At 49.3% G+C, this 21686-nt stretch overlaps 1 protein-coding gene across 1 annotated transcript in view; it reads right to left on the bottom strand.

Moving 5' to 3' along the window:
* VWCE (von Willebrand factor C and EGF domains) overlaps positions 1 to 21686 on the bottom strand; it is a 33798-nt gene that overhangs the window by 4357 nt on the left and 7755 nt on the right. The window contains exons 6-16 of the mRNA XM_064289285.1: positions 19630 to 19746; positions 18673 to 18801; positions 14402 to 14847; positions 14227 to 14320; positions 11057 to 11139; positions 8953 to 9040; positions 6374 to 6459; positions 4878 to 4995; positions 4213 to 4298; positions 2366 to 2462; positions 190 to 272 (exon numbers count right to left, since the gene is read on the bottom strand). Coding sequence (XP_064145355.1) covers positions 190 to 272; positions 2366 to 2462; positions 4213 to 4298; positions 4878 to 4995; positions 6374 to 6459; positions 8953 to 9040; positions 11057 to 11139; positions 14227 to 14320; positions 14402 to 14847; positions 18673 to 18801; positions 19630 to 19746 — 1427 coding nt within the window. The remainder of the gene's footprint in view (positions 1 to 189; positions 273 to 2365; positions 2463 to 4212; positions 4299 to 4877; positions 4996 to 6373; positions 6460 to 8952; positions 9041 to 11056; positions 11140 to 14226; positions 14321 to 14401; positions 14848 to 18672; positions 18802 to 19629; positions 19747 to 21686) is intronic.

Here is a 21686-nt window from a genome sequence, read left to right as displayed (position 1 = left end):
CCAGGGTTAGAAATATTTATCTGGCCCTGGCTAACGATCTGCCCTGGGCAGGGCTGAATGGAGCTGGCTTTCACCATGAACCAGATGCGACCCTGCTCTCAGAGGCTCTGATCTGGCCTCTGGGGCTCAGGAGTGGATGTTGGTCCCCGGAGGGTTTCTGCAGACAGAGTCAGGCTGTGTAGTCCGTACCAGGCAGATGCAGCTCAGGCAGGGGTCCAGCACAGACAGGAAGGTCTCGTTGTTGTAGAAGATTCTGCCCATGTAGGTGCAGCCTGCCAGGGAGAACACGCGGTGAGCACCAGTCAGGAGGGTGATGGGAGGCCAGGTGCCCTGACAGGGCAAAGGTCCGAGGCTTATCTGGATAGCAAGGGTCAGGCCATTGCCTCCCCAGAGCAGGGTGAGGGAAGTGGCAAAGCACAAGTCTGAATTGGGTGCTGACTTTTTTTTGCACCAAATTCAGCAAAGGGATCAAGTGAATGTGGGAAAACCTGGGAACGGTTGTCTTCTCCTGGCCTTCTGGATTCTTGGCCTAGCAAGGGGAGAAGCTTCTTCCTTTACCCCTCAGCAGATGGGATCATGCCCGGGCTTGGGAGACCCCACCCATGTGCACCATGTCCTCTTCCCAGCATCCCCTCTGCTCCTCCCCACTCAGCTAAACCCTGCCAAGGCCCAAGGCCCATCTCACACCCCACCTTCTCCACACATTCCCCACACCACTCCCCTCTCTGCTTCCAGATGTCCTCAGACATTCGACCTTAATGCTACCTTGATGATATTTATCACCTACTGTTCAGGATCCCTGGTGGCGCAGTGGTTAAGTGCTATAGCTGCTAACCAAAAGGTCAGCGGTTCGAATCCAGCAGCCACTTCTTGGAAACCCTATGAGGCAATTCTACTCTGTCCTACAGCCTCGCTCTGAGTCAGAATCGACCTGACGGCAATGGGTTTTTGGTTCAGTACAAAAGGAGCCCTGGTGATGGCGTGGTTAAGCATTCAGCTGCTAACCGAGAGGTCAGTAGTTTGAACCCATCAGCCACTCCGTGGGAGAAAGATGTGGCCATCTGCTTCTGTAAAGATTTACAGCTTTGGAAACTCCAAAGGGCAGTTTTACTCTGTCTCAACCCTGGTGGTGTAGTGGTTAAGAGTTCAACTGCTAACCGAAAGGTTGGCAGTTCGAATCCACCAAGCTCTCCTTGGAAACTCTGTGGGGCAGTTCTACTCTGTCCTATGGGGTTGCTATGAGTCACAATCGACCTGAATGCAACAGGTTTGGTTTTGGTTTGGTTGATAGGGTCGCTATGAGTTGGAATCAGCTTGATGGTAATGGGTTTGATTTGGTTTTGGGGTTCAGTACAAAGGGTGGAGCAAGCAGTTTGAGCTCCACTATTAACTGAAAGGTTGGCAGTTCAAATCCACCCAGCAGTGACACAGAAGAAAGGCCTGGCAATATGCTTCCTAAAGATCACAGCCAAGAAAACCCTAGGGAGCTCAGTCCTACTCTGTAACACATGGGATTGCCATGAATCAGATTGGACTCCACAGCCAAGGGTTTGGTTTGGTTGTTTGGTTCATACGAAAGCAGGTGATGAAACAATAGGGAAGTATTTTATCGAGAAAAAAATGACATATTATAGAGCTACAATATGTTGAGTCCCTGGGTGGTGTAAATGGCTACTACCCTCAGCTGCTAGTCAAAAGGCTGGTGGTTTGGGTCCACCTAGAGGTACCTCAGAAGAAAGGCCTGGAAATCTAGTCCCAGAAAAGCAGCCATTGAAAACCCTGTGGGACACAGTTCTACTGACACACACAGGTTCGCCATGAATTAGAACCGACTTGATAGCAGCTGTTTTTTATTATATGTTGTATATCATCTGTACATGTATCATATTGACAATAGAGATTTCAGTGCCATAACCACAGGTTAACAGTGGTAATGAGCCCTTTCTAATATTTTTTCTTTTGCTTTCTGTATTTTCTAAATTTTCTAAGATAAAATACATTACTTTTGAATTATGGAAAAGGTAAAAAATCACTATTAAAAAACAAAGGATCATTTTTATTTTCTCTAATTGTTTCACAGGTATAGGCCCTTTGTCTTTCCACCTAGGCCGTAGGCACTGAGAATCCTGCTATCAGCTTACAGCACCAGCCAGGGCTGACCTTGGGCAAGCTGCTTTACCTCTCCGAGCCTGTTTTCTCATCTGTAAAATGGGGTTGCCCCACAGGGTTTTTGTGAAGATGAATAAGATAATGCTTGTATGGTGCTTAGCCCAGAGGAGCCTGGTACAAGGTGAGCCTAGATGGGGGCTCCCCTAGCCCCCTGCCATGGGGCACAGGGCTGTGCAGTCTCCGGGCAGGGAATTACCTGCTGAACAGTCTGGGCAACACTGTCCAGGAATCCGAATTGGGTGAGGGCAGGAGTCCACACAGTCTGTCCTCTTGCAGCTCACCGAGCCGTCTGCCTGAAGGGAGGGGGAACTTCACCAAGATCCCACCTATGACACCAAGCCCCACTGCCCAGCCCCAGGCCCCCACTCCCACTGGCCTCCCAAAGAAAAGTCAATGCTACAAACTGGTCAAAGCTTGCCCTAAAGGGTGCCACAATGCAGCCAGGAGGTGGCAGTCCCCTAGGAAAGAGGACTGGCTATTGGGGAAAAAGTATGACCCGTCCAGGAAGGCTTTACGCATCGAAGCAGAGTCAGTGGCCTGGTCCCCCGGGAACTTTGGTCTTGCAGCTTTCTGTCCCTCTTGAGCAGCAGCCAAAGGCAAAAATACAACAGGCTGCACATCACCCCCTCCAAATTCTCTCAGCTTCTCCCTGGAGCCCTGGTTCACCCCAAACCTATGCAGCACCATAAAATCCTATTTTTATAGAAGACGACTCCACCGGAAATGTCTATTTCAGATGACCAAAGTGCCATTCAAGGTTTCTTGTTTTTAACGAATCTAAATGTTTATGAATCTTTTGTGTTACTTTCTTAGAATTTGAGGGCCCTAAATCAGCCATAAAGAAGAAAACAGGCTTCAGGATGTACTTTCCTCCAAATTTAATTCCAGTTAGCCAGGATAGGTTATCCAGCAAGCAAGGTAGGCTTATTTGTGCTTACTTACCAATCTGCAGTGAACAACTTCACATGTTTTTTTTTTTTTACCACATCAAAGATTGCTTGTTGGTTCATTCACTCCTATCAGGGATTATAAATTTGAAAAGAGGCTTTAATTCTCTAGGGAGGTGCTGTGGGGTTGGGAGAGAGACAGATGCCGGCCATACCTAGAAGCAGAATCTTTGATGAGGTGAAAAAATAAGAAATTGTCCTCTACAGATGATCCGGTAAGCAAGGTAAGCACCGTGCTTACCTTGCCTGTTGGATAATCTGCCCCTGCCAATTACACACGCTAAAGCATTGTAAGAGTCTGGGGCTTTTTTAACAGATGGCACATCACCGGTACTTGAAGGCTGAGCACTAAAGTGCAGACGAATCACCTGGGAATGAATGTGCAGGTTCTGAGATGGAGGTCTGGGCAGGGGCTTGCAATTCTGCAGGTCTAACAAGTTCCTAGGTATGGCCAGTGTTGCCGGCCCAGGGACCACATTTTGAGCAACAAAGCTCTAAAAGACTTAAAGGACCCCCAGTGGCACAATGGTTACATGTTCAGCTGCTAACTGAAACGCTGGCAGTTTGAACCCACCCAGCCAGTCTGTGAAAGACCTGGCAATGTGCTTCCATGAAGATTACAGCCTAGAAAACCCTATGGGGCAGCTCTACTCTGTCACATGGGTGGCTATGAGTTGAAAATCCCGTGATTCATGTTAATGAAGAGAAATGGCAATTTCACAGAAAGCCTGAACAACTGGGCCTGCCCCAGTGCCCTCAGTTACCCATGCTCGAGAAAACCTTCTATGAGGACCCCGCCAACTCCTTAAGCCAGCAGCTCTCGGCACAAGTCAGTGTTTACGCACAATTCTTCAGGCATACTGCCAAGGTCCGTCCTCCTGGAAAATCTACCAAGGACAGAATAAACTGGTCCCGACCTTTACTGCAAAAATGGAACTTAGTAGCGTGGGAGCAAGACTGAGGTCAGGCTGAGGTCCCCAGCTTCGGGAGGGGCAGGGATGCCTGGGGCATCTGTCAGGGGCAGAGGCGTGTCCTCTGGGTGAGGCAGGTGGGGCAGCCAGGTAAAGCAGCTGAAGGCGCGCAGGGTGTCATTCACCTGGCAGATGCATAACTCACAGGGATCACCAGGCGACCAGATCTGTCCAATCGGAAACTCAACCCCATTGTCGTCAAGAGAGCAGCCTGGCCAGGGAACAGTGAGGAGAAAGGACGAGTGGGCAGAGTGCCAAGGAGGGCCCTGAACACCCACTGGACCTGCAGCCTTACCTGCCAGGGAACTGCCAGGCACACACACCTCTGCTCCTGCACACTGTGAGACAGCTCCCGGGGTGTGTACGCAACCACGTGCTGGACCCAGGGGCCGCCCACAGCTGCCTGCCCGGCTCCCTTGTTAGGTGAAGTTTACCTCCAAGCAGGCACCTGGTATACACAGACACACTCACACAAACATGCACTTACACACATACACAGACTCATACACACACAAGCACACACACAGACAGCTCACACATGGGCACAACTCACACACAAACACCCTTTCAGACACACATACATCACACACAGACACACTGATACACACAAACATGTACACACTCACATACAGATGCACCTGACACACAGACACAGACACATACACACGCCCACACACTCACACAGATAGAACCCACACAACCTCAATGGGCAAAGCTCAGCACCCTTCTCACAGGCATCCAGCGCCTGTGTTGGGTGAAGTTCTGGGATGCAGCACTGGGTCGCCCTTACCTGTCATGGGCATGGGCTCCCGGCAGGTGAAGCAGCACTGTCCAGGGCCCAGCCACCATTCCTCACGGGGGCAGTCCAGCTCTGGACATGGCGTGAAGGAACATTCCACCTCCCCATTCTAGAAGAGAGCCAAGGGCACAGGACAGTGAGCCGGGCAGCTTCCCCTGCCCACCCCTGGCCACCTGAGGGCTAAAGAGGAGGCTAATATGCCACCACTCCTCCCCTTTGCCCCCAAGTAAAAGTTACAAATCTCCAGGGGGAGGGACAGGCAAACCCCTCACTGAGGGTTGGGGAGTGAGGCTGGGGGCGGGGAGGGGGGCACTCCAGGAGTTTGCAGGGTTTTGGCTGGGTATCCCAGACCTGCCCTGGCTCCAGACCCCACCACTTGTCACCCTCCATCCAGGCTCCCTGCTTCCATTGCCCCTCCATTCACTCACCCTCTGCAGCCAGAGGACTTGCTCAAACAGCAGCCTGATCACATCACTCCACTGCCCGCCACCCCAAGCAGCTCTGCAAAGTCCTGACTCCTGGGCCTGGCCCAGAAGGCCCTTCCCGGCTGAGTTGGAGGCAGAGGCTCAACCCAGACCCCCTTCCCCAAAGTGCTGTCCTTAGCCAATGGGCGCCACCTCCTCCAGAGACACCTGGATGGTTACTTCAACCTCCATTCCCTGGGGGGCAAGGGCAGCATAGCTCATAACTTGTGGATACTGTGGGTGTAACAGCCCTTGCATCTGGACCAGACCTTCTCTGGGTACAGTTCCCACTCCAGGGCTCTCCATGGGATCAGCATGAGGCTGGGCTTCTCCTGAAACCACAGCTTTGTGTTTCTCCCCTTGCCCTTTCCTGCTTGCCTCACTGCTTCTCCTGAGTTGACCGCTTACACTAGGATCCCGTCTCAGGCACTGCTTCCAGGGAACCCAGTCCAAACATGGGGTCTGCCTCCAGCCCCCTCTCTTGCCCGACTCTTCTCTCTTGCATTGTGTTCCAGCCAGGATGGACGCTCCAGTCCTTAGCACCCACCATGCGCCCACTTGCCACCTTCCCCTGGCTCACGCAGTGCTTTCCACCAGGCACAACTCCCTCAGCTCTTCTAGGGCCTGACTGGGTCCTGCATCCTTTAGGTCTCAGCTTAGCATCTCTTCCTCCAAGAAGGCTTCCCTGAAGCCTACAACTGGTGAGGAGTCCCGGTTGCCTGTCCATCACCCACCTAGGAGGTGAGCTCCCTGATAAAGTGGACCGGGGCTGTGTCCCCAGCACAGTGCCAGGCATACAGTAGGGGCTCTATAAAGGCACTGCTGAAGAGTGAACTTCAAGGAGCTGCGGGAAAGCCTTGGTGAACACAGGTCCATTTAGTATCCGTGCTGCCTCAGTCTCCCTTTTGTTGCGTGGCAGCTCCTCTTCTCCTTGTCAAGGCATCCTGGGTAAAGTCCTGTGACCCTACCCTCTCTCTATTCCCCACCAATTCCAGAAGGGTCCAGGGGCCTCAGCCCTCCTACCTGGCAGACACAGGTGGTGCACTCGTCACCACCCCCACTGAACACAGCGCCATCCGCATACCACCGGCCATGGAAATAGCACCTCACTGTGGAGAAGACAGAGAAGCAGTTCAAAGAAAGTCTCTAGGCTGGGGCAACGAGAAAAAAAGGGAAATGAGTTGGGCAAGCTTTGGGCAATTAACATACTTCCACGGCACTCCAAAGCATGGCCCACACCCAAGAACCTAAATCACTCTCCCCGCATACCCTAGACCCCCCAATAGTTGTTACTATTTAAAAACTGACAAGAAACAAATCACACGTAAAACAAGGTCTGCTCTGGGGTGAATTGTGTCCCCCAGAAAGATGTGCTGAAGTCCTAGCCTTCAGTACCTGGGAATGTGACCTTGTTTGGAAATGGGGTCTTTGAAGATGTCATTAGTTAGCATGAGGTCCTACTGGGGCAGGGCGAGCCCTAATCCGCTACAAGTGGTGTCCTTACAAAAAGAGGGGAAGAGACAAAGACATGGGGGGAGAAGGCCACATGAAGATGGGGAGAGATTGAAGTGATGCTGCTACAAGCCAAGGAATGCCAAGGATTTCCAGGAACCACCAGGAGCTGGGAGAGGCAAGGCAGGATCTTCCCGACAGCCTTCAGAGGGAGCGTGGCCTTGCCTACACTGGATTTCAGACCTCCAGCCTCAGAGATATGAGAGAATAAATGTCTATTGCTTAAAGCCACACATTTATGGTACTTTGTTATGGGAGCCCCCCAGAAACTGATTCAGGTCCTCAATGAAAAAGGCAGGGACACCCTGAATAACTAAAGAGGAAAAGAAAGGAAGGACACCCCGGACACCTAATGCAAAGGTCTGGAACTGACACCACCCCCTGGAGGTTGTGGGGATTTAGTGAGAAAGCCTAAGACCTGAAGACAGTCCCAATGGTAAAAACAGCCTACGACCTGCCCTGTGCCCACCTGAAGTCAGTAAGTACACAGCAGCAGGGCTTTAGTCAGACTGCCCTGGGTTCAAATCCCAGGTATGCAACTAGGGCATGACTTTGGGCAAGATTCTTAAGGTCTCTGTTTTCTTATCTGTACAATGGATTTGATAACAGTACCTATTTTATAATGACAACATTGCCGATTCAAAAAATGTTTAATTAAAAATAATATAACATCTCAGAGGACTCCCTGAGACTATCGTCCTGAGATATGCCATGAACCTTGGACCAAAACTATCCCCTGAGGTCACCTTTTAGCTAAATAACAGATTGGCCCATAAAATAAAAAATATTACCAGCAAGTACTGCACATCTTTAAAACTCATCTAAAAAAAATTTATATGAGAGCAAATGGTCAACAATATAAAGCAAAGATGAAAGGGTTAGGCGACAGGGAAACCAGATTACTGGAAGCGAAAAACCAGAACAGAATTCCTGAGAATGTTGACACACCGTGAAAAATGTCACCAATGTCTCTGAACGATTTGTGCTGTAATTGTTCAATGGGAACCTCATTTGCTGTGTAAACCGTCACCAAAAACACAATAAAATATTATTTAAAAATCATAAGAACATCTAAAAGATAAAAACATATACATATTTAAAAAGAACACCAGCTACACAGCCATAAAGAGAAATGAAGTCCTGAAGCATGCCACAACATGGATGAGCCTTGAAAACATTATGCTGAACAAAAAAAGGCAGTCATAAAAGGACGAATGTTGTATGATCTCACTTGCATGAAATAAACAAATAGATAGAAAACAGATTATTAATGGTTACTAGAAGTGAAGGAGGGGGAAGGGAAAGTTTTTGTTGCAGGGGGACATTGTGGTGGAATATTTTGGAAAAGGATAGTGATAATGGTGGCACGACATGAAAAATGCCATCAATGTCACTGAACTGTAAATGTGGAAGTTGTATTGATAGATGTTTTGATGTACATATTTTCACTACAACTAAAAAAGAAGAACATCGACTTTGAAATCAGGTAGGCTTGAGTTCCAGTTCTGCTTCATTACTAGCTGGTTGTGTGTCTTTGCATAAGTGACTTGACATCTCTGAGCCTCAGTTTCCTCATCAGTAAAATGGGGCAATGAATTGTACTCCCTTAGAAAAGTGCTTAAATGAGGATTAATGAACAAATGGGATCAAGTGCTGGCAAGTACCCTGCACAGCAGCAATGGAGCAGAGAAGTTAGGGAATATTCTTGACAGCCAAGGGGTCATCCCAGGAAAGACAGTCACATTTCTAACAAAGGACCAACTCATTAGTCGGGGTGGGGAGACTGATTTCCGCCTAGAGACCAAGCAATGCCGCAGCTGGACTCAAACCCCTTCCTGCCTGCATTGAAGGGCAGAGGGCACACCTGGCTGTGAGCACAGTCTAGCACCCAGGCCACTGTGCACAGAGTAGGCGCTCAATGTAAACGAGCAATTTGAAATACTTAACTTGATCTGAGTTTCTAAAGCAGAAATCAATCTATCTTTCTTTCTCCTCCACTCATTCCACCCCAACACAGACTGGAAAGACACCCCTTTCTCTCCCCCCACCATTCACACACAAAAACTGAAGTTCCCGAGGGAATCTCTCACCTGGAACACAAGTACAGCAATCCGACTCTGGGGGGCTCTGGCAGGGGCCGAGAGGACACTCGGGGGAGATGCAGGACACGTTTCCAGCCTGAGGAGCCAAGAGAGGGCACTGGGTGGTGGGAGGTGGGGGGAGCAGGGAGGTGGCACGAGGCTCTGCTGACCTTCAGGCTCCTTGCCAACCAGTTCATTCTCTATTTTATGCCACACCTAAGGCTTCCAGTCCGAGGCAATGACCACCTAGAGGAAGCCATCTGAGGTCTCTAAAGACCACCACAGTCACCAGGACAGCTTGCACTGACCCAGTTCCTGGTGCCTACTGTTGTGCTTTAGAACAGCCCACTCTCCAAAATACCCTGTTGCATAAAGGAGGGTAGACGAGAGTAGAACGTGCTACCTCCTTTATAAATACAACACGCCTACGTTGCATGGAAAAGCAGAGGGATGAGCCAAAGTAGAATAGGCTACCTCCTTCAGGAACACAAAGTACCTAGATGCATTGTTGCACAGAAAAAGGGAGGGGCAGGTCAGAGCAGAACATGCTGCCTCCTTTATGAACAAAAGGTGCCTAGCCCTCCCTGGCATCTGGAAGTATTCTGAGAATCTAAGAGTAGATTTGACCCCTGCGGGGAGGGAAACTTTTACTGGACGTTCCTGTGCATCTGAGTTTTGACCCAGAGAGCTATATTTCTTATTCAAAGATCGCAGCTAAAAAAATAAATGTAAAAAAATTGAAGTTAAGACAAAAAATAAATAAAAATTAAAAAGAGCACTGGCTTTGGAGCCACCCAGACCTGAGTCCCAGTGTCTGCTCCTCAGTAACGAGCTGTGTGACACTGGGCAAAGTAATATCTCTGAGCCTCAGTTTCCTGTCTCTGAGATGGATTGGAAAGGGCTCGTCACTGGGAAGGTGCCAGGAGATCATCCCACATAGCGCATAGCACATAGTAAAATCTCAAAAAAGTAAGAGCTCAATAAGGAAGCAATCTATACGCCTCCCGATCTTACGCTGCAGCTTCCGCCACTGCTGCTAGACCAGGAGCCATGGTTACAGATGGTCAGAGGGTGATGGCAGGGGGTGGCCGACAGAGCCTGGGCTCTGGACTCGGATAGGCTCGGCTCAAATCCCAGCTCTGCCACCTCCAAGCCTCAGGCTTCTCATCTGTAAAATAGGGATGGCAAAGCTGACCTTGAAAAGCTGCCAGGAGGCTCAAGTGCAGAGTAGATGAAAAGCGCAAGCTGTTTCTGGCACGCAGTGGGTGCTCAGAAAAGAACACACATGACAGCACGTGGCAGTACCTGTATACATACTAGTGGTAGCTGTTGTTGTTTGCTGCTATCAAGATGGTCCCCAACTCATGGGGACCCCATGCACAATGGAACGAAAAGCTGCCCAGGCTTGCACCAACCCCATGATCAGTTGTCAGTAGGGCTGCTGTGATTCACTGGCTCATTTTTGTAAGTAGATTGCCAGGCCTTTCTTCCTAATCTGTCTTAGTCTGGAAGCTCCGCTGAAACCTGTTCAGCATCACAGCAACATGCAAGCTTCTGCTGACAAACGGATGGTAGTTGGTGCCTGAGGTGCCTTGGCCAGGAATCGAACCAGGTCTCCTGCATGGAAGATGAGAATTCTACCACTGAACCACTAATGCCTTAGTGTCGACACACAGTAGGTGCTAAATAACTAATCTTGGAGGAGTGCAATCTCCCTAAAGCAAAACACCCTTAACCAGCTGAGTTTGGTAATGGGCCTTCTCCCTTCAGAGTGCCCGTACCTTGATTGAACTGGCAAATATTTTGCCTGGAGAGAAAAACAGCCTCCTTGGTGGGAAGTTTCCGAGGGATCTCATCCCCTTTCCTCCCTGAACAGATGGCCCCTGTTTGCCTGTTTCCACTCAGCAGAAGCCTCCCTGATGCTCCAAAGACCTGGAGGTTTGACATTTCCCCCAGCCTTTAGATCCTAAAGGTTCTGACCAAAACCCACAATTTGAGAACTCTGCCGCCATTCACCAAGCCCACCCTTAACATTTGCTTGTTTGCCCTTTGCCTAAAACCCCCAAAGGTTAAGAAAACACCCACGAGGCTCTGGGGATCCTGGGACACTTACCAGACAGACACAGACGGTGCAGTTCTCATTGGGAGGGGAAAACACTTCGCCTTCCATTCGGATGACGCCACTGTGAAAACAGCCTTTGAAAGACAAACAGGAGGTGGAGGCCTCAGGCTCTTCAAAGCAGAGGAAGCCTGAGGGCTCATGGTTTTTCCAGGCATCATGTCCCTTCTCTCCCTGTCCTGGATGCCCCAGAAGTGGTGGACTCAGTGATGTTGAACTGGGTGGTCCCAGGATCCCTGGGGAACCATGCAGGAGATAGCTGCCCAGGGTTAACCGTGGTGGCCCCAGGACAGTTGTAGTCATGTCTGGTAAACCCAGAACAGTCTTGGCAGCCCAGCATTTTAGTCCAATAAGGCAGCACGGTGCCGTGGAAAGGCTGGCTCCTTCCCATTCTTCCAGGCTCTGCTCAGATGGGCTTTCCTGGCCACCCTGGAAGTGAGACCCCACTTTAATCTCTCTCCCATCCATTTCCTTCATAATATTTAAAGGAATTGTCATTATAGATAGTGCTCGTCTGTTTGCATATTTATCATCCATCTGTCCAGTGAAGTGTGTCTATTTAATTCAAGGTGATGAGCCAGCACTTGGGACAGAGCACTCAGTGATGCCTAAAACCTTTAAAACCTAGTCATTGCAGGAACGGAGGCTGGTTCCTAGTGGGGCCAGAATCCCTCTGGTATCTGACAACTCCTGCCTATCTCAGAGGTCACTGTCCTCTCTTACCCTGAACGTTACCACAGCCTCCTCGCTGGCCTCCCAGACCCTGGTCTGCCTGTACAATCTAGGGTGAGCCTTCAAAACTCCAGCTGGGCCGTCTCACGGCCCTTCATGTCCTACAGGCCCTCATGGCAGCTGGCGCCATTGCTCATCCCCTCCTTCTGTAGGCCCCTCCCTCTGCAGACTCAGGCCTTTGCACAGGCAGAGCTTTCTTTCTGCCTTGCACACTCAGGCCTCACAAGCCCCTTTTCCAGATAAACTCATCCTTCAGGTCTCAGTCTTGACAGTGTTCTCACCGGGAAGCCTCTCTGCCCCTCTCGAGTGGGAGCTATGCATGCCCACCACTTCTGGGGCTCACTCACCCCCTCAGGGCACTGACTGCAGAGCAGCCTATGGCCATTGCCTCCTTCCCTGTCTGTCCTGTCCATCAGACTTGGCACCTTTCACGGGCAAGCACTGTGTCTTGTCTCAGTTATATTCCCAAGACCTGGTCTGTTGTTGGAACCCTGGTGACATAGTTCAAATCCACCAGCCACTCCTTGGAGACCTGATGGGGCAGTTCTACTAAGTCCTATAGGGTCATTATAAGTCAGAATCGACACAACAGCAGTGGTTTTTTTTGTTTCTTTCTTAATTTTTTTGTTGATGTTGGTTGTGGTCAAGTTGGCCCCAGACTCATGCATGATAGAATGAAATGCTGCCCGATCTCACACCATCCTGTTGATCGGTTACAGAGAGGACCACTGTGATTCTTAGGGCGTTCACTGGCCGATTTTTGGAAGTAGGTTGCCAGGCCTTTCTTCCTAGTCTGTCTTAGTCTGGAAGCTCCACTGAAACCTGTTCAGCATCATAGCAACATGCAAGTCTCCACTGACAGATGGTGGTGGCAGCACTTGAGATACATTGGCTGGGAATCCTACCCAGGTCTCCCACTTGAAAGGCAGGAATTCTATCACCTAGAGCTCAGCTTAAAAACAGACACACACCCCTTCCTGGAGTTTACAGTGTAACAACTGCAGAAATAAATGCAGAATCACAACCATGGTAAGTTCTATAAGGTGGGGATACAATGAGCCTATGAAAATAGAGGCAGGGCTGCAAAAGCTTGGCTGTGGAAATGACAAGTAAACTGAGATATAAAGGAAAAGCAGGCTTTAACAAGACCTAGAGAAGTGGGAGAGAAAGCAGCGTGTTCAAAGGCCCTGGGGCAGGAGAGGAAGCATCGGCAAGGAGGGAAGACCCGGCGATCAAGATGGAGACAGTGAGGGTAGAGAGTGTGTAGAGCCAAACCCACAAAGCTTTGTAGGGCCCTGTTGTGTAACCTTTAGCAGCTTCAGCCTCCCTGGGAGCCCCTTGGAAATGCAGACTCTCAGGCCCCACCCAGGCCTACTGAATGAGAATCTCAGTGGTTCCACGGCATGGGAAAATCGAGGAGCTTTGTGGAGGTCCTGTTAAACATTTGGGTGTTTATTCTCTTCCATAGCCCTCTCCCTGCTGGCACCAGGGAGCCACGCATGAACCAGGGAACCACTGGACAGCGCCTGGGTGTACCCAGTGCTTGTGTGAAGTGGGTGTGAGGGTCCCGAGGGCTGCCTTCATCTGGTGCCTGGGGCACGGTGGTGGCCATCATTCTTGCTTCTGCTTCCAGGATGGGGGCGTGACCTGTGGAAAGCTGACGTGTGACACTGACTGTTCCCACCTGATTCCCAGCATTGGGAAGCAAGTGAGAAGCTATAAGCAGATGGCGGGACAGAAACAGGAGGGGGCAGACTTTAGAAATGACCCTTCCTCTGGAAGTAAGAGGCTAGGCTGGGGCAGAGGAAGGGGGCTGCAGAGTGGATTTGAAAAGAGTCGTTGAATGAATGAAGGAGTGAATGAATGAATGATGCTACAAAAGGATCCCCAGAAAAGAAAAGGCTCCCTTTGAGGGCTATCACAGCATAGACCAAAACTCCACTGCCATCCAGTCGATGCCGACTCACAGCGACACTACAGGACAGTGTACTACTGACCCATAGGATTTCCAAAGCTGTCATCTTTACAGAAAGCTGACTCCTACCTCCTTTTCCCTTGGAGCGACTGGTGGGTTTGAACCAATAACCTTTCAGTTAGCAGCCAAGTGCTCTAACCACTGCACCATCAGGGCTCCTTCAGCATAGACCAGTGATTCCCTAAGTGTGGTCCCCTACCAGCATCATCAGCACCATGTGGAAACTTGATAGACATGCAAATTCTCAGGCCACCCTAGACCTGCTAAATCAGAAAGCCTGGGGGGTGGGGCCCAGCCAGCTGTGGCCAACCAAGCCCTCCAGGTAATCCTGATGGACACTCAAGTTTGAGAACTGCCTCTGGGCTGCAGTGGGGCCACGGGAAAGGAACTCAGCAGAGCTGGGGCCCTCGCACAGGGCAGGGCAGGGCAGGGCAGCCTTCCCAGCACCAGCTCTCACCTGTGCACATTGGGCAACAACCCCCATCTCTGGCGGGAATCGGGTGGGAACAGTCAGTGTCACAAATCACCTTTCCACAGGTCACTTGCCCGTCCTGGAAGCAGAAGCAGGAATTATGGCCACCACCACGCCCCAGGAACCAGACCAGGGCAGCTCTGGGGACCCTCACACCCACCTCACACCGGCACTGGCTACACCCAGGCGCTGTCCAGTGGCTCCCTGGCTCATGCATGGCTCCCTGGTGCCAGCAGGAAGAGGGCCCCGGAGCCAGCCATGTGTCAGCCTCAGGGCCCTGGGGCAGGGAAGGAGTCACTACTGCTTCCCCCTGGAGCAGGGAGGGAGGCCTGGGGCTCCCCAGCAGGGAGACGCTGGGCATGGGGGTGGCCATCGTGGTAGAATGCAGCTGTGTCAGGGCAGGAGAGGAGGACGTGAGTAGTGCTGGGGTGGGAGGCGGCAGGCAGGTGGTTCTGACTCCCGTTGGGGGCCCTGGTGCCCCAGGAGTAGGGCTGTGTCCTGGGGACAGGGCCGGCCGGCCAGCCTCAGGCAGCAGCAGTAGCTTCTTGGGGGGTTGCTGCAGGGGCTGCAGGATAGCGGACGGGGCCAGCACCGCTTTCGGGAAAGCTGAAACGGAAGCACAGGGGTCTCTAGAGGGTGGCAGTAGGGCAGAGGTGAGGTTTAGGGGACCTAAGCTCAGCTCCACACCACAAGTTCCCAAACATCTCTAGGCCAGTTTCTTTTCCAACATAATGAGTCTAATAGCACCAGTTTGGGCCCAAACTACTGGGGCTGTGTGACGATCCCGTGAGAAGACTGATGGAAAAGTAGCAAACGAGCAGGAGCCACAGGTGATGATGCTGGAGGTCTGGTGGCTTCAGACACTGCAAAATCTGATTCTTCTCCCTGACCTTCCTCACAGGCCACAAGGGAGATGCAAGTTTTCCTGAGTCAGACAGACCTCTCCGACTCTCAGGGATTCATCCTGGGACTGACTCACCCCCTACTCCTATGTCTAAAAGGGTGGAACTGTGTCCCCTGCTCTGCCACCCAGATATGGCTTCCCTGGAGGAGATGCAGAGGCTCAAGATGAAGGAATGGCCCAGGGACTCTCCAGTCCCATGGCAGACAGGCCAGCTTGCAAGAGGATGCTCTCTCACACACACTCACACACACACACACACACGCAAGATACTTTTCTTTCCAGATGGAGACCTGGATTTAGAAAAACCCGTTGAATGAATGAATGGATGGATGGATGAAGCTAAAAAGGATCTCCAGAAAAGGAAAGGTTCCCTTTGAGGGATAGCACCTATGGTAAAATGGTCTGAAAAACAGAGAGGGAGAATCAGAAACCAAAGAGGACATAAAAGGTCCCTGGGTGTTACAGTTTGAGGTGAACTACTAGCCTAAAGGTTGGTGGTTCGAACCCACCCAGCTGTACCAGGGAAGAAAGGGCCTGCTTCCAAAAGGTCACAGCCTTGAAAACACTATGGAGCAGTCTACTTTATAACACAACAGATGGCCATCAGTCGGAATTGACTCAACAACCAATAACCACAAGTGGAGAGGAGAAGGAGGCAGCCACAGTGGGGGTGAGAGAAGGGAAAGAGAGAGATTCGTAAATCAGAGTGAGAGAGGTGAGAAAGGCTGGGGCTAGGAGAGGGAAAAAAAGACAGGCAGCGAAACGACCATCAATAGCTGTTGCTGTTAGAAGGATTGGTAATTGGAAGATATGGCCTCAGTGATAGAAATTATGCTGGAGATCGCATGATAGAATTTTGCAAGACCAATGACTTATTCATTGCAATGGATTCACTGCAAATACCTTTTTCAACAACATAAACAGTTACTATACATATGGACCTCATCGAATGAAATACACAGGAATCAAATCAACTACATCTGTGGAAGGAGATGGTGGAAGCTCAACATTACCAGTCAGACCAAGGCCAGGGGCCGACTGTAGAACAGACTATCAATTGCTTCTATTCAAGTTCAAGTTGAAGCTGAAGAAAATTAGAACAAGTCCATGAGAGCCAAAGTACGACCTTGAGTATATCCCACCTGAATTTAGAGACCATCTCAAGAATAGATTTGACACATTGAACACCAATGACCAAAGACCAGACAAGTTGTGGGATGACATCAAGGACATCATACAGGAAGAAAGAAAAAGGTCATTAAAAAGACAGGAGAGAAAGAAAATACCAAAATGCTCTATGTGAAACATAGAGCAGCTAAAGCGAATGGAAGAAATTATGAAGTAAAAGAGCTGAACAGAAGATTTCAAAGGGTGGCTCAAGAAGACAAAGTAAAGTATAATTCCATGTGCAAAGACCTGGAGACAGAAAACCAAAGGAAAGAGCATGCTTGGCATTTCTTAAGCTGAAAGAACTGAAGAAAAAATTCAAGCCTTGGATTGCAATACTGAAGGATTCTACAGGCAAAATACTAATCGATACAGAAAGCAACAAAAAAAGATGGAAGGAATATACAGAGTCACTGTACCAAAAAGAATTTGGTCGACATTCAACCATTTCAGGAGGTAGCATGTGATCAAGAATGAATGGTACTGAAGGAAGAAGTCCAAGTAGCACTGAAGGCATTGACAAAAAAAAAAAAAAAAAGGCTCCAGGAACAGACAGAATACCAACTGAGATGGTTCAACAAACAGATGCAACATTGGAAACGTTCACTCGTCTATGCCAAGAAATTTGGAAGACAGCTACCTGGCCAACTGACTGGAAGAGATCTGTATTTGTGTCCATTCCAAATGTGATCCAACGGAATGGGGAAGTTATGGTACATTATCATTAATATCTCAAGTGAGTAAAATTTTGCTGAAGGTCATTCAGAAATGGTTGCAGCAGTACATCAACAGGGAACTGCCATAAATTCAACCCGGATTCAGAAGAGAACATGGAATAAGGAATACCATTGCTGATGTCAGATGGATCTTGGCTGAAAAGCAGAGAATACCAGAAAGATGTTTACCTGTGTTTTATGGACTATACAAAGGTATTTGGCCATGTGGATCATAACAAATTATGGATAACATTGTGAAGAATGGGAATTAGAGAACAATTACTCGTGCCCACGCAGAACCTGTACATAGACCAAGAGGCAGTCGCTGGGAGAGAACAACGGGATACTGCATGGTTTAAAATCAGGAAACGTGTGCATCAGGGTGTATCCTTTTACCATATTTATTCAATCTGTATGCTGAGTAAATAATCCAAGAAGCTGGACTACATGAAGAACAGGGCATCAGGATTGGAGGAAGACTCATTCAGAGCCTGCAATATGCAGATGGCACAACCATCACCAGGAGTTAGTTAAATACATCCTGGGAGACCCATAGGATGGGCAAGCCACCAGGGATTAGAAAGAAGGAGGTAGCTTTCTCCACTCAGACATGGAAAGATCTCCATGACATAGTAAGTGAAAAACGGAGGTTTTATTGAAGAGTCAGCTTTATGATCTATATGACATGATACACAAATTTATATCCACACTTTTTTTGAACTCTTGGTTTCCCCCTCCTCCCAGGTTCTGGTAACCTCTAATCTACTTTTGTCTCAATGTATTTGCCTATTCTAGATACTTCATATAAGTGGAATCACATTTGTCCTTTTTTTTTACTTATTTCACTTAGCCTAAGGTTTTCAAGTTTCACCCATGTGAGGCACGTATGAGAACTTCATTTTTCTTTATGGTCGAAGAACACGCCATTGTATGTACATAGCACATTTTGTTTATTCACTCATCTGTTTCGGTGGTTGCTACCTTGTGGCCACTGTGAATAGTGCTGCCATGAATACTGGTGTACCTGTTTGCATTCCTGCTTTCAAATCTTTTGGGTATATACCTAGGAGCTGAACTGCTGGGTCATGTGGCAATTCTATGTTTAACTTTCTGAGGAGCCATAGCGGCACTACCATTTTACATTCCCATATAGCCTCACTTGTGAAGTATGGAAGAAAGGTCTGACATCACACTGTTCAAAGAGGCTGTCCCTGGGAGTCCAGGCTACTGGGAGTCCTACGTCACATATTCCTCTAACATTTTGCTTTTAAAAAAAATCTTTTACCATTTAGCGGGGAGACAGAGCAAAGAAGGGGAAGATGAAGAGATAAACAAGTGGAAGGAGAAAGTGAGGAAGATAGTGGGATATCAGAAATAAGATGTTGTGGGGGAAAAAGAGAAAGGATATAACAAGATGTAAAAAAAGAGAAAGCCTGGGGAAGGAAGAGGCTCTGCCCTGGAAGGCGGGGCCTGCAGTCGGGGGCAGGGCCTGGTGCTGGGAAGGTGGGGTCTCGTTATTGGAGGGTGAGCCTGGTGCTGGGAGGTTGGGGCTAACAGTCAGGGGGCAGGGCCTTGTACTTGGAGGGAGGGGCCTGGAGTCAGAGAGTGGAGCCTGGTGCTGGGAGGGCGGGGCCTGGCACTCACCTTCACAGGACACGCGGTCAGGTCGGAGCCTGAACCCAGGTCTGCACGTGCATAGGAAGCTGCCCACGGTGTTGTGGCAGGAATGGTGACAGACTCGCCTCTCCAGCGGCCGCCGACACTCGTTTACATCTGCAGGATAGTCTCACTGCAGACACCTCCACGCCACCTTGTCCTGGCTGCCCAGCCCTTCTTCTTACCATCCCCTTGGCCCATTCCTGTCCCAGGGTGGAGGATGTGGCTTAGAGGCTGGAATGGAGCTGAAATCTAGTGCTAGTCCCTTCGGAGGGCCCCTACATCCAGCAGGCATTTAATGGTTGCACCTGTGACTTTGAGCCTTGCCCTCATCAGCCAGCACTAAGTGCAATGATTAAGCGCTGACTGGGGATAAGCCCCGCTGAGACTCTCTTCTCTAGACCTCCCATTGCCCCACCTATCTAGCTTTTGGAAAAGAGTCTCAAACATCACAAGTTAGGCTTCAGAACAAATACCCAACTCCGCTAGAACAAGGTCTTTTTTCAGGCCCATGAGACCCCACCTTCAACCCATGAGCCAAGCTCAAGCCAAACACACCACTCCCTTTCTGGAAATTTCTGCTAATGGGCTGAGAAAACAGGGATCTCCTTCTAAACCAGAGTAACCAAGACATAATGTGCTTTATTTACCAAGGGGAGCAAAGGCAGCCAAGAAAATGGGTGAGCGGAGAGGAATCCTTGGGGTGTATCTGGGAAAGGGTGGAAGAGACATGTACCAGAATGAAAGGGGCATGTGGTCAGGAGACTCAAGATGGGGTCTTCCATGAAGAGCCACGCCAGCCCCCGGGGAAAGGCAGGCTCTGAGTAAAGGGCTAAAGCCCCTGCAGGTCCTGCTTGGTGACCTTCCCCTGTCCCCAGAGCCACCAACTTCATGGTCCTGATCAGCAGCCTAAGTTGAAGACCACAGGGTTCCCCAGAGCCTTACCTATACAGGAGTGCCGGTTGCCATGAAGATGGAAGCCACTTCTACAGGAACACCTGTAGCTGCCAATGCTGTTTTTACACCTCTGCTGACAAGGGGTCCCTAGGCATTCGTCCGTGTCTGGAAGGGAAAGGGACAAGGCTGGAGCCCACTTCCCCAGGCAGTTTTGGGAACATGTGGTCACCTCTCTCTCTCACATTACAATCTCCTACTGCAGGTGGGGCCGTGAAGGGTCGTCTTAACCCCCTTTCTTCCTCGCTGCCCATATTCAATCTGTTGTATGCTGTCAGGTTGATCTGACTCACAGCACCCCTATATGACAGAGTAGAACTGCTCCATAGAGTTCTCTAGGTATAATCTTCAGGTGAGCAGATTGCCAGGTCTTTTCTCCTGCAGGGCATCTGGGTGGGTTCGAACAGCCAACACTTCGGTTAGCAGCCGAATGTTTAATCGTTGCACTACCCACTCTTAAAATACCCCCTGGATGAGCCCACTTCTCTCCATCCTGGGCCACCTTTTTCTCTGGTCTGAAGCCTCCCACGCGTCTCCCTGCCTCTACTCATGGCTCCTTCCAGAATGTTCTGGCCAAAGAGTATCTCTAATCAGGCCACTCCCTTCTCAAAACCTCTCCATGTTTTGCACACGGCTCTAGGATAAAGGCACCAACATTGTACCATAGCTCACAAGGCCTGTAAATGTGATCCCAGGCTGTCCTTCCCACCTCCTTCCCTACCCCTCGCCTTGGCTCTGGCTTAAATTCTTGCCATCTTCCAAAGGCACCATGCTCTCAGAGGCTTCCCCTTTGCCCATATTCTCCTGTCTGTCTAGAATGCCATTCCCTATTGTGTGGCTGGAAAACTCCTACTCATACCTCAAAACTCAGTTTCTGTAACACTTCCTCTGCAAAAGTCCCCCAACATTGTCATTTAAAATTATGCAAAACTGTAAAAAAAAAAAAAATCTACATGGTCACCAATACAAGAAAAGTCAGCAGACTAGAATATTTGCACTGCAGAGTACCCTGCAGCAGTGAAAAAAAAAAAAAAAATACCCTGATACGGAGAGGTTTTCAAGACATATTGTCAAGGTGGAAGAAAAAAAAAAAAAAAAACAGAGGAACTCCTGGTTCAAATCCCAGCTCTAAGATGATCCTGGATAAGATAATTAATTTCTTTAATCCTCAGTATTCCTATCAGGAAAATGGAGATAAACAATACCAACATCACAGGATATTTGTGAAGAGTAAATGAAAAAATACATATAAAGTGTCTAGCACAGTGCCTGGAACGTAAGCGTTCAGTCACTGTTAGCTTATTATTATCGTACCTCCGGAAGTGCATGTGTGCGTGTACAGGAAGGGTGCTGATCAGACTAATAACCAGGCTTATGCTCCAGGGAGAGCAGAAGGCGGGAATGCGAGAAGGGGCCGACAGCCATCTCCACAACTTAAAAAAAACCTTTTAAATAATTTATGAAAATGGAAAACAGAATATAATACAACAGTATCAAGGGGGACGTTTGGTCTTATCTGCCTTGCTTCAGTGAGAATATCTGCAGATATAACTTGTGTAAAAAAAAAATTTAAGTATGAGTAATTATTTTAAAAGACCTCTCTCTTCACTTAAAGCACATTAAAAAAAAAAAAAAAAAAAAGACCTCTCTCACCTGCTAACTTGGGAGGAAAGATTCCTTCTCTCCTCTGGGTTCCCTCAACACTTATTCTCACCCCAACCTTGTTGTCCTTCCTCTCCTCACCAGACAGGGGTGGCTGGAGCAGTGATGTCACCAGGGTTGATGTCACCCAGTGAGGTAACTCATGGTGTCACCCCCCCCATGAACTTCCTCCCATACCAGACCATACAGAAAATCTGACAAAACTGGTGACTATAAAAATACTGGCAGCAACGAAAACAACACCACAGGCTTGTAGCGCGAGCAGAGGAAACCACGTGATTCGAAGCCTCATTGTAATTGTGTAATAAAGACAGCTCTGACCACAGTGCATTAACCAAAACCAAACCCGCTGCCGAACAGTCGGTTCCAACTCATAGTTACCCTAT

The sequence above is a fragment of the Loxodonta africana genome, chromosome 7 (genome assembly GCF_030014295.1).
Source record: "Loxodonta africana isolate mLoxAfr1 chromosome 7, mLoxAfr1.hap2, whole genome shotgun sequence".
Classification (NCBI taxonomy): Eukaryota; Metazoa; Chordata; class Mammalia; order Proboscidea; family Elephantidae; genus Loxodonta; species Loxodonta africana.
Note: the sequence above shows the minus strand (reverse complement) of the source record. Positions and strands in the feature narration are given on the sequence as shown.